The 13598-nt window shown below is 41.1% G+C and overlaps 1 protein-coding gene across 1 annotated transcript in view; it reads left to right on the top strand.

Moving 5' to 3' along the window:
- The window catches only part of SBSPON (somatomedin B and thrombospondin type 1 domain containing), a 40879-nt gene extending 32634 nt beyond the window's left edge, over nt 1–8245 (top strand). The window contains exon 5 of the mRNA XM_082257495.1: nt 7521–8245. Coding sequence (XP_082113621.1) covers nt 7521–7638 — 118 coding nt within the window. The 3' untranslated portion in view covers nt 7639–8245. The remainder of the gene's footprint in view (nt 1–7520) is intronic.
- Nucleotides 8246–13598: the final 5353 nt, after the last annotated feature.

Below are 13598 nucleotides of genomic sequence, written 5' to 3'. Positions count from 1 at the left end.
TCTATGTATAACATAAAATATGTAAGACTTTCATATCAACCCTAAAGACAAGTCAATTTAAAAATTATGTCATTATGTCAAAATGTATGTCAATTTAAAAATTAAATCTTGAAATTATTGAAAAATCTTTGCTTTTTTGAAGAACTCAAATGAATAAATTTGGTTATTGCTTAGTGAATGCACATTGAATGGCCAATTCATAGTATAGTATTCTTTATATATACTGTTTGTGTGTTTATATAAATATATATATATATATATATATATATATATATATATATATATATATATATATATATAATAATATTGTAATTAGGCAACCTAAGTGCGAAATGGTGATTTTTAAGTGCAAACATGCCTTATTCACTGGAAGAAATGTATACTGCTAAAGGTGAGTATGCACTCCTTTGCTCACATAGTATAGGCCACTTATTGCTCATTATACTAGGCTTTACTTTTACCATTGGGTATTGCTGCAAGCCTCTTGATAGTGTTTACAATGATTTTAGATTTTTTGTTTGTATTACATTTGTGGCTAGATAGCTATATGTGAGATATACAGTATTTTAAGAGCCTGTTCGCATTGCCCACATGCTAAAAACTTTTCGCAGTTATTTGGCAGCTTTCGGTTAGGGGACAGTTTACTTTTTAAAACTTCATTTCAAGTGCACAAAAGTGACACGTCATTTATGTTTCCTCACAGCAGTGTGACGACACACCTGTGCTCTGCAGTAGATTGCAGCATGTCTACATTTTACCACAGCTCACTACACTGGGCTGCTTTGCATTGACAACAAAGCAATTGTTTTCAAAGTGCCCTAGCAGTGATTACTGCTTATCCAGTGAGGAAAAAATACCAGTTACTGTTTGAATAAGCCCTAATAATTTTTCTGAAATACCTTAATCAAAAAAATACCATATTATGGCCACTAGATGATGCGGATAATCACACGCGATAATATACAGCGGGTAAAATAAGTATTGAACACGCCCCTATTTTTCTAGGTAAATATATTTCTAAAGGTGGTATTGACATGACATTTTCCCCACATGTCGTTAATAATCTATGCAATCCATACATATAAATCAAAACAAATAAGTTCAGAAATGAAGTTATATGTAATAAAAATAAAAGAATGACACAGGGGAAAAGTATAGAACACATGAAAAAAGGGATGTGCAACAAGGCATGAAAAGCCAAGACACCAGCCGAAATCTATCAGTAATTAGAAAGCAATCCTGCCCCTTGTCAGTGCAAATTATTTTAGCTGGTTCAGTCTCAACTGAGGGCCTATAAAAAGGTGTCTCATCACCAAGGTGTCACACAAGAAACATCTCATGATGGAAGAAAGCAAAGCGCTCTCTGAAGACCTTTGCAACCTGATAGAATTGGTTACAGAAGGATTTCTAAATTTCTGAATGTTCCAGTGAGCATTGTTGGGACCATGATCTGGAGTTGGAAAGAACATAATTTCACCATAAACTGGCCACAGCCAGGTGCTCCTCGCAAGATTTCTGACAGAGGAGTGAAAACAATTATCGATAGAGTTGTCCAAGAGCAAAGGACCACTTGTAGAGAGCTTGAAAGACCTGAAACTAGCAGGTAGAATTGTTTAAAAGAAAACAATAAGTAATGCACTCAACCACCATGGCCTGTATGCATGCTCATCAGACAAGACTCCATTGCTGAAGAAAAAGCATGTTGAAGCTCATTTAAAGTTTGATGCACAACATTTACGCAAGCCTGTGAAATACTGGGAGAATTTAGTCTGGTCAGATGAGAACCAAAGTGAACTCTTTGGATGCCATAACACCATGTTTGGAGGTCAAATGGAACTGCACATTACCCCAAAAACACCATACCAACAGTGAAGTTTAGAGGTGGGAACATCTTTAGGTGGGGCTGTTTTTCAGCATACTGTACTGTGAAACTTCATATTATTTATTATTATAATTAGGAAGGATGAATTGAAAAATGTACCAAGACATTCTTGATAAAAATCTGCTGCCATCTACCAGGATGATCCCAAACACAAATCCAAGGAAACTCTCAATTGGTTTCAAAGAAAGAAAATAAAGCTGCTAGCATGGCCCAGCCAAACACCTGACTTAAAAAAATGCATTAAAAAAACCTTTTGTTGAGGTGCTAGCTTGTAAATGCAATATGTGTCCACATAGCATGCCAACATTAACACCAAATGCATACAATTATAAATTTTTAAAAATAAAAAAACAATTCAGTGCTGTTGATTTAGCAATAAGTGAATATCCTTTGATCATTTACAACCGTGACAGTCCTTTGTGTAATTTCCATAACAAAAAAACGTGTTAATTAGTGCTCCATGCTCTTAAAAAACGCTCCTCTTTATAAATATACTCCTCCAATGGTAAGGGGGGCCACTCACCAGATGACTTTTGCCACCAAGACCCTCACAGCTTATATGGAACTCCTTGATATCAGAATAGGCTCAGCATATATTCATGGGCATCCGCAGAACTTTTTTCAGGGGGGGCATCATTTTAAGGTCACCCGTGCTCCGCCCCTTTTCGACAATGTAATGAAGGGGAGGGGCTTAGTCATTATCAAAGCACAGGCATGCAAAGGTTTAAGAAACCTGATGCAAAAGCTTAATAGAAGGATCAATCTGCAATTGTCTGATTAGCAATTTCTAATCTTTTTTTTGGTTTACACTATTGAATGCACCATATTATTCATACACACATGATCAAGGCACTACAACTGAATTATAAAAAAAAAACATGTAGAATCTGCATTTGGTGTTAACAAATGACAAATAAAATATATTTATTTTGAAATGTGAAATGCGTCTCCCCGTTGTGTCGGACTCCCAACTCAGCTCTCCTCTACTAGAACGGAGCCGCTACTTCCTGTATAGATCCGGCTGACAGGCGGAGTGATATCAGATGCTTCCGCCTGTGACAGGAGAAGCCATACACAGGAAGCAGCAGTTTTGCTTTATACTGCAGTCGCATGCTAACTCCCGGGCTCAGACAGACAGACACAGTGCCTACTACAAGCAAATCTCTGCAAGTACCTACCTACCCACTACTATTATTATATAATTTCACTGTGTGTATGTGTGTATATATATATATATATATATATATATATATATATATATATACATACGTATATGAGATATATATATGCATAGGCATAGCAGCCCACATTACATTATTATATAGTCATCAAGCAGTGTCTGGCCTACCTGGTGACTGGTCTTGGCGCTCGGCTCCGATCCGATGGCCTGGTCATTAAGGGGGTTGCGGTCCAGAAGTGGTTAAACCTGCAGGAGGACCAGTGTTTTTATTTATAAATTACTTTACTATTGCTTAAGGTCTGGTTCACATGTATGCGGGTTGGCTGCCCACATTTGCACAGGCATACCAGCCCATTGATTCAAATGGGCTTGGGCTGCTATGCCTGTGTTTTCGGCTGAAAAAAGGTGCATGCAGAATTAAAAAAAAATGCAGTAGCCGTGAAATCCATCCTGCTTTTGCACCAGGTGACTTACCTGCAGTTCCTGCACACCGCACAAGCAAACTGTGTTTTTAAGTGCTGGGCCCACGTATATAAAAACGCAGAAAGCCTGCCAGTGCAGTAACTGCAGGTAAGTCGCATGCTGCAAAAGCAAGATGGATTTCACGGGCCACTCTATTTTTTTAAATGCTGCATGCACTGTTACTGTAATAATGACACTGGCAGGGGAAGAAGTTACCACAAGGGGTGATCAAAGGGTTAAGTGTGAGCCTAGGGGGTGTTTTCTAACTGTATGGGGGATGGGCTTGTGAAATGTGTATGAAGATCTGTGATCCTATATAGAAGAATCACAGGCCGCTCTGTGTTCATTTCAGGGAGAACAACGGTCTGCTGTGTTTACAATGGATGACCGTCCTCCTCTCTCAGTGGAGAGCGGTCGTGGATGGCCGGCGACACTCGGTGCCGCCAGTCCCATTGATTGGCTTCTCCGCTGTCTAGTGGGGGCGGGTGTGCGCCCCTGGTGTATAAGGATCCTTTCACATGAGGGGTGCTCAGCGGGGATCGATCCGCTGATCCCCGCTGAGCAGGCGGATGACAGCTCCATCTCCGCTTACTTTGCAGAGACAGAGCTGTCAGAGTCCTGCTCTCCTCTATGGGAGATTGGATGCAAATGGGCCGCCTGTCCGTTTTCATCCGATCTGATCCTATTAGTAAGTAAATACAGCTGGTACTACTTGTCGTCCTCCAGGCTGTATAGATAGATCTACTCATTATAACAGTATATAACAGCACAGCAGTAGATGTAGTATTTATGTAGAGAAATGAGAGATCTGTGACTCTATAGGTTCAGCAAACAGGATCCCAGGCGCAGCTGGTACTTGTAGTACCCCAGGCTGTATAGATTATTCACAATAATATTAGATGTCCTATGTCTGTTTTACAATTAGAGATTAGTGACTCCATAAGCAAAGCAGACAGGACCCCAGGTGCAGTTGGTACTTGTAGTCCATCAGGCTGTACAGATCTGCTCACTATGGTATTATATAACAGCAGTAGATGTCTTATGCGTGCAGTACAAAGGGAGATCTGGGGCTCTATAGGCTGAGAAGACAGGATCCCTGGTGCAGCTGGTACCTGTAGTCCTCTCCAGGCTGTAAAGATCTGCTCAGCCTATAATATTATATAACAGGCTGGCAGCAATAGATTATAGATGTAGTATGTGTCACATGTCAGTATTTAAATGTCTAATTGATTGCAATGTCAGTGACTTACTCTTCACCGCTCAGCTCACTCACGTCGTGTCAGACTGTCTGTCAGGTCACTGACAGGTCACTCACTCTTTCTCCAAGTCCCGCAGCGCTTCCTCTTCCGAGTCTCCCGCCTCCTCTCCAGGGCACACGCTGAGGCTCCTCTCTCCTCCGCGGGCCGCAGCTCCGCCCCTTGCTGACTGACATCAGCAGCAGCCAGCAGGGAATCCCAGGCCCGCCCCCTGCAGCTGTCGGAAGGGCAGCACAGGACCGAGGACGGAGAGAGGAGGGAGTCAGAGCCGACGGGCGGGCGGATCAGCGCTGCGCTGCTGAATTAAGGCAAAAAGATATTTGTGTGTGATATTCCAGGGGGGGGGGGGGGCACTCGCCCCCCCTTGCGGACGCCCATGCATATATTCAGTGTCACCAGCATGGATACCCCAAAATTAAAAAACAATACCAAATAGTTGTGCAGTATGTTTATTTAAAAGGTTTTTCGAATAAAAACATAAACGAATAAACCCACATTTCCTTGTGCCATACAGCGGCGCACCCACTATAGATCGCCTGGTCAATATACAATCCTCATGGCTCATTACTAGAGCTGGCATGCGTTCCACCTGAGTCAGACGTGACAAAACCGAAAAAATCACAGCTACAAAGACCTCAATGCATTTCACCCAAAGGCGTCATCAGAAAGCCAACATGAACATCCGTTGTGTCACAAACTCATATACAAAAAATTGTGCCAAAGATTCCCTTTAAGTCCAGAAATAATTATTTTTCTCCACTTCAGAATTATTATCTTTTGTGCATGATATAGAAAACAGTACCAAAGTGATGATAGTGTGCAATCCTTAAAATGACTCAATACTTTAAAAAATGTGTTTAAATATCACTCAGTGCAATCCTCCTCATGAGTACTAAAAAAACTCACTAGAGTTAAATGCTGGTCAAGTTAAAACCAGATAGTGTGCTATCTGTCATCAGAGAAAATAATTTAACAGCTGCTGATTCTACTCCTAAGATAAAGACCTGGTATCCTCTTACACCCTCCACAATCGTATGCAGGATAAAGATTAAAGAAAGGAAGCTCCAATAGTTTACATACGTCTAAAAAACTTGTGTTTTAAAACATTTAAAAGCACTCACATTTGCAGGTGTCTCCATCGACACTAGTATGAATCGCAATATCATAAAGCCCAGTCGTCCCAGAGTCATACTCTTGGCAACAAGAATGTGGTCGGCGTGCATGGTGACATCAGCTTCTTAGCCCCGCTCTACGCATTTCGTTATGTGAAACAAGAGAACATCACATGATGATAGCAGCTTTCCTGTACACAATTGCACTTTATATATTTATAATCAGGTTTGTGGCGTAGTTCTTTAATATACACAATCATCTGACTTGAATCCAATAGAAAATCTATGGAAAGAACTAAAGATCAGAGTTCATAGAAGAGGTCCACGGAACCTTCAAGATTTGAAACTTTGTGAAAAAATGTGCAAAATCACACCTGAGCAATGTATGCGACTAGTTTCTACATACAGGAGGCGTCTTGAAGCTGTCATTACCAGCAAAGGATTTTGTAGGAAGTATTACATTAAATAAATGATTAAATACACTTTAGTTAGCGTGTTCAATACTTTTTTTCTGTGTCATTCCATTTTATTACACATAACTTAATTTGTGAACGCATTTGTTTTGGTTTCTTTGTATGTATAGATTGCATGGACAATTACCGACATCTGGTGACCATTTCATGTCAATAGCACCTTGTTCACATGTTCACATGTTCACATGTTCAGTACTTATTTTATCCGCTGTATTACAAACAATACAGCCATCATACATTGTGCATTTGCTTACAACATCCATATGGTGAATTGGACTTATCAGCAATGTGTCAGAGGTGACCCCTGATGTTGTTTATTAAACAAGAGAAGTTGCTGCAGCTCAGAATGCGGTGATTTATGCCTATGCCACTCTGGGCTCCTGTGGTCAATCTGCAGCAGAATCTTAAAGGTGTACTGCATACCAATTAACTTACTGTACCAAAAAAATAATAAACGATACGTTCACCTTTTGGAACATATTACATGTTCCATCCATTTTTAGGGTGGAACATGTAACATATTTCCAATGCTGCAGCCACTGCCCGATCCCCCCCCCCCCCTTTTTGACAGCAGTACGAGGAGAAGTTCCGCCCACACAGTCACGTCATTCATTTACACAGCTCTTTGCGGCTGTCAGCTTGTAGTTCTCAATGAACTACCACGGCACTGTGAAGTGCCATGGTAGTTTATTGATTCTACTTGTCAGTGTATCTGCTTGCCCATACGGGATGTACAGGCAAACAGATACACTCACATATCTGCAGGAGACCTGCATGGCACCAGCAATCTGCTGATCACTGTTGCAATGCTTGTTTTACCTGAAAAACATTTTGCATTTATTTATTTATTTTTTTTAAAGTGAACTTTTCCTTTAAGCTTTTAAATCAGTTTGAGGTGATCATAATGGTCGTGAACCACCAAAATGTATACATGATGACTTAACTTACATAATGATATCTTGCTAAGTTAACATGATTGTGGAACCTATAAACACTTTTATCTACCCAATTTCTTGGGTGTTTTAGTATTATTAATAAAAAAGACAAGGGATGGTTAGGGCTTTTTTTTTATAATTGTGTTATTAACTATGGTACATTTTAAAAAAAATAAAGTTTGTTCCACTGACCAATTGTTCTATTTTTTTTTTTTTTCAGAAATCAGATTCTTCACTGGCAAGCTGTGGGTAATGCCAGGTGTTATGGGTCCTGGAGAAAAGTAAGACAAGCTGACAAGTGCTCATGCCCCATGGTGCACAACTTTATATTTACGTAACAGAGGACTTGTTCATACAAGTTTGTAGCCCTACCTACAATTTTTATGAATATTTTTATTCTAAATAAAAAAAATAAATAAAAAAAGTCCGCTACTGGTAAAAGTACTAACAGTCAAAAAACATACGTATGCTGCACAGAAGTCACAATGTTTAAAATACTAATACTGGTCATACTTTCAGCTATGGAGTTTTCACAAGCAATGGCACCGATATAAGACCTTCTTTAGATAATGAATAAACATTTGAGTTATACGTGATGGATACTTAGATTCTGGCAACTTTCATTGCTTGCTGGATCTGTCACAGAAATCTTGCAGGAAGATGGAAAATGTATGCACAATCATTTTACAATTAACAGCATTCAGAAAGGTAACCATTTAAATGTGAACTAGATTGTGATTTCCACAACTGCTACTACCGTAGAATACTCTTAGTCTACAGTCACATTTGGCGTATTGGGACCTCTGGCAGAATCGTTGCTATTCTGCTCACAATCTCAAATCACACTGCAATTGCAAAGCGCATGTTTGGATGCCATGCATTTTCAATGGCACCTAAAACACGGTGCGGTTTTGCTGTGATAAATTGCGCAGCCAACGCAACCCACGAAGTGTGACAAGCTTTGCACGTTGCGTTTTGACCCGATTGCCACAAGATTTATCGCACTATAATCATAGCAGAACCACACAGCGTTTTAGGTGCCATTAAAAATGAATGGTACCTGAACATGTGTTTTACAATTGCAGTGGCATTTGAGATTGTGAGCGATTATCCCCAGAGATCCCAAAACGCCAAATGTGAACGGAGCCTTACTGTAACTGACAAAAGATCTGATAATCTATAACCAGATTAATGTGAAACTTAACCCATCAATTTAACGGTTTCAAAAAACAGTTACATTGCTTGTGCTCTAAACCAGACTGTCAAACAATTAAATGGCTGGTGTCATACCGGATCACATGTGCAGCATAATGGCTGCTGAAGATCAAACAGAGACTAAAGGCCCGTACACACGTACCGATCGTCGTCATACAAACGTCGGCGGACGAAAGATCTGCCGATTGTACGCTTGTTAGTATGGTGCCTCCGACAGCTGTCTGCGCACATTCTGCGGACAAGAGTCTTTCTTGCAAACATAAAAATTTTTGTATGCCGACACCAGAACGGACGATTGTTCGCCAGTCAGTACAGAAATCAGCCGACAGACCGCGGATTTGCAAGACTGGGCATGCTCAGAAAAGAAAAAACACAGGGAAAGTTAACCATTACATGACATCACTTCTGTAGTCAGCTGAAGTCGGCGGACAAAATTCTTGTGCTGTCTTTGCACTTTTCAACAGACATTGACATCCCGGGGAAAAAAGACGAACGTTTGTATGACGACGATCGGTACGTGTGTACGGGACTTAAGATGGCAGCTTCCTTGGCTGAAAATGATAGGAGGATTTAGTTCTGATTTAAAATAGAACTGTGGCCAGGCTAATGACATTTAACTATTTACAGTATATATATATATATATATATATATATATATATATATATATATATATATATATATATATATATATATGCTTAGCAAACAGTTAAAGCCCAACCCCAGGAACAAAAAAAATAACCCTTGCAGTACTGCCCCCCCCCCCCCCCATACTGCAAGGGTTAAATGCTCGTTAAATCTGGGGGTTGAGGAATAGACTGTATTACTTACCCTTTTCCCTGCTCCTTGATCATTGCAACCACTCTCCCCGCAGCCTCCTCAGCATGTCGCCCCTGGTTGTGGTCACACTCCTGCCTCTGTCAATGTTCAATAAAAGGTTAATAGCCCTGCACTGTACATGATGATGCTGAGGCTTTATCCACAAATCTGAACTTTGGGGAGAAGAGGAGAGCACCAGAGCCATCAGGGAGTCAGATAAGTAACAGGGCCTCTTCTGCAAATCCCCTATATTTAAAGTAATATTAAACCTTCAGTTTTATTGAGCATTTTTAGCAGCTGATTTAATCACTTGCTAGTGATTCAGTGTGCATCTTCTTTATTTTTAATCCTTGCCTATGATACTCTGTTTAAATTGGTGCCATAACTGCTGCCCCAGGTTTCATGTTTCAGGGTGGCTCCTTTCTCTTCCAGCATTCTATGGAGCCACCCTTGCATGCAGGGACTAGAACTGTGTATCCATACACTGTGTGCATCAACAGAAATACACAGACCCATAACCTATGAATGGCAAGGCCCTCCCATGCTCATCCCCCCTCACTTCTAGAAGCTAACAGACTGCCTCAAGACCACAGTGTCCATTGTTCTTTACTGTGCAGAAAAGAAGGCGGCAGCACTGAGAGAGGTTAATCAGAAGTGGTTAATCACTAAGGCCTCATGCTCATTGAGCGTTTGCTCAGCTCCTCTGAACACCTTTTCTCCTGGCAGGAGAAAAAATGCTTAAAAAAGCATGCATAAAAATCTGCATATTGCATACTTATTATGTGCCTGTGTGTGCGTCTGTGCTCGTTAATGTATTCCATTGGCCAGAATATACATTTATTCTAGACATTAGCAGTGGCTGGTGCTAAACATTTTTTGGGGGGTGCAAACACACCCCTACAGGTCCTCACTCACCTTACAAATGGAGCCCTCCAGCAGTCATGGGTCCCCTGATACCCGGCAGCTTCCGTGTTAACCTGGTCTTCTTTCCAGGTTCCAAATCTTCAGGATGAGAAGCCTGAAACTAGAAATTATGCGAAAGCGAATATCGATTCGCTAAAATCACAAGTGGGAGGGTTCTGCAGTGTTCTGCGCCCGAGGACAACTGAAAACAATTAGAGCCTCAGGCTCTAATCACGTGCTTGTCAAAAAAAGGTTGACCTAAATAAAACTATTAGTCTGGCGCCCCGCACGGTGTTAGAACGACGGATTTTTAACCACTTGCCTACTGGGCACTTATACCCCCTTCCTGCCCAGGCCAATTTTCAGCTTTCAGCGCTCTCACACTTTGAATGACAATTGCGCGGTCATGCTACACTGTACCCATATGACATTTTTATAATTTTTTTCACACAAATAGAGCTTTCTTTTGGTGGTATTTAATCACCTCTGGCTTTTTTATTTCTTACAAAAAAAAAAGAAAAAATACAGAAAATTTTGATAAAAAAAAGTTTTTCTTATTTTCTGTGAGTAAATTTTGAAAATAAATAAATTTTTCTCCTTCACTGATGTGCGCTGATGAGGCGGCACTGATGGGCACTGATAGGCTGCACTGATGGGCACTGATGAGGTGGCACTTATGGGCACTGATGAGGAGGTACTAATATGTGGCACTGATAGGCGGCACTGATGAGCACTGATAGGTGGCACTGCTGGGCACTGAGAGGTGGCACTGCTGGGCACTGAGAGGCGGCACTGATGGGCGGCACTGATGGGCACTGAGAGGCGGCACTGATGGACACTGATGGATACTGACGGGTAGCACTGATGGGCAGCACCATCAGTGTCCACACTCAGTGCCCATAGTGCTGCTAGTCAGTGCCCATCAGTGCCTAGATGAGCAGGCACTGATGGGCACTGACTGGCAGCACTATGGGCACTGATGGGGGGCACTGTGGGCAGTTGTGGCATTTTTTTCCCCTCTTCTGTAATCAGGGCACTGGTGATCAGTGCCCTGATTACATTCCTTTGTGTCCCCTTACCGGTGATCTGCTCTCCTCTTCCTCACGCTGCAGTCTCCGTGTGAGGAAGGAGAGCTGGCGATGAGAGATGATCTCATATGTTTACATATGAGATTATCTCTCATTGCACGGTCCGATCACGTGGTAAATGGCCGCTGTAATTGGCCATTTACCACGATCTGTGATTGGCTGTGTCCAAGGGACACGGCCGATACAGATTTTCCCCGATGCGCGCTCGCGGGAGCGCGCGGGGAGTCTGTTACTGGGAGGCCGTTTAAAGACAGCCTCCCGGAAATTCGAGTCCGCGCTGTAGCCATACTTCGGCTATAGCGCGGGCCGGAAGTGGTTAAATAAATGATAATATGACTAACATTTTTTAACTGTGAGATGTTACTCATATTGTGTATAGTGCAAAAGTATACCTGCGCTGCTAACAAAGCAAATACATAAATAAATCTCAATAAATGGTGTATAAATAATCTGTGTAAAGTGCTAGTGCTCAACTTCAAACACACATTCCTATATCATAAATCCCAATCAATATATAAAAATATAAAAAATACAATAAATACAAATTTTATCACGTGAAAATAATAAATATCAATAAAGTCTTCCAATAAAAGACGTGCTTAAATAGTGACAGTCTTTGTGCAAAACATAAGTCCAAAGTGCTGCGTGCTCGTAAAACAAGTGCCAGTGCTTTCTCTACATGAGTAGGTGCTCCCCTCCTGGACCCCTACTCACCAGAAGCCAAATAATATACCGCTTTCAGAATATCCTTAGATAGGACGAGCCTTAATGGACCATCAACTCAATCAGCTTTCCTGTAGGTCATATCATCCAGGTAATGCTCAAAAAAATGGAAAGAGATGCTGGCATCGTGAAGTATGTAATCACTTTATTCGATGCACACAATACAAGATACACTTACAATATGGCAAAGGTTAAAACGCCTAAAAAATCATCCCACGGGTTGCCAATCCAAACGGCTGTACTCACTCCCCGTGTCCCCGTATGTCGGAAGGTGGATGTAGTCTGGCGTAGTGCGTACTCGGACGAACGGCTTGACGCGTTTCGCTCCGCACACAGAGCGTTATCAAAAGCCATATTATCAGTAATTATAAAATAAATCGTTCTATGATTATGCAAATAACTTTGCGCCCCTGGGCCCCTTCTGGACTGGCTGTTAGAATGCATTAATGGGCAAACACACATAAGAGCATCTAGCATTTATGTGCATTCTGCATTTTTTTCTGCCCAAACATTCCTCCCCTGAATATGCTGGTGGTGTATTTTATCTCAAGCTAAACGCTCCTCTTCTAATAAGCCTGAGCTAACATAGAGGGGTATTTAGAGGCAGAAAAAAAAAATGCCGAATACCTATAAAAGCAACATTAATTACGCCCTGTGTGCATGAGGCCTTAAATTTTTCACAACATGCAGAAATGTGGGGAATCAATCTCATTAGCATGACTGTAAATCACCTGTTTAACAGTGTGCAATATATCTAATGTGATGCAAACAAAGCATTTATTAAGGCTCTTTCACACAGGTGCTCCGTATGTCCGTATTTCATCCCATTTTTTTGCGGATGAAAAACGGACATAATGCATGTCAATGGGATTGCGGATGTCAGCGGATGACCATCCGCTGACATCCGATTTTCGTCCTTTCGGTTCTGTTCCGTTTTTTGGAACGGAACAGAACCCTATTTTTCTTCCGTTTAAAAAATGGAACGGGTGCAAAATCGGATGTCAGCGGTGTCATCAGCTGACATCCGCAATCCCCATAGACATACATTATGTCCATATATCATCCACAAACTGATGGGATGATATGCGGACATACGGAGCGGATGCCACGAGTGCCATCCGTGTCCGTGAAAAAAAAAAAAAAAGTGCCGCAGCGGAAACAAAAAATCGGAGCTGCCGTGTGAAAGAGCCCTTACATGGGCAATTTTTATATAATGCTACTAAATGAGGTAACCTCTTTTTAGCAGGCACCTCATCTACAACATGCTGCAATAAATGTGTTACAAATTATGTGATGACCAAAACAGTTAAGTTACAGTATCATAAACTTGAAAGAGCCAATGAAGTTTAGGCAAACATGACCAATCAGTATGTTGGTATGTTTTTTTTTTTTTTTTGAAAAAAACTGAACTAAGGATCCCAAGCTCTCACTAAAACACAATGGACAGGATTTTTGAAACAGAGATATTCTCAATATACTGACACATTCTTTCCACAAAGTTAATAACCCTTCTACATTCCTGTTTGGAATTAAAAAATATATATTTTTGTTC

The sequence above is a fragment of the Pelophylax lessonae genome (genome assembly GCF_965119305.1).
Source record: "Pelophylax lessonae genome assembly, chromosome: 5".
Lineage (NCBI taxonomy): Eukaryota > Metazoa > Chordata > Amphibia > Anura > Ranidae > Pelophylax > Pelophylax lessonae.
The sequence above is the reverse complement of the archived record's forward strand: the minus strand, read 5'-3'. Positions and strand labels throughout refer to the sequence as shown.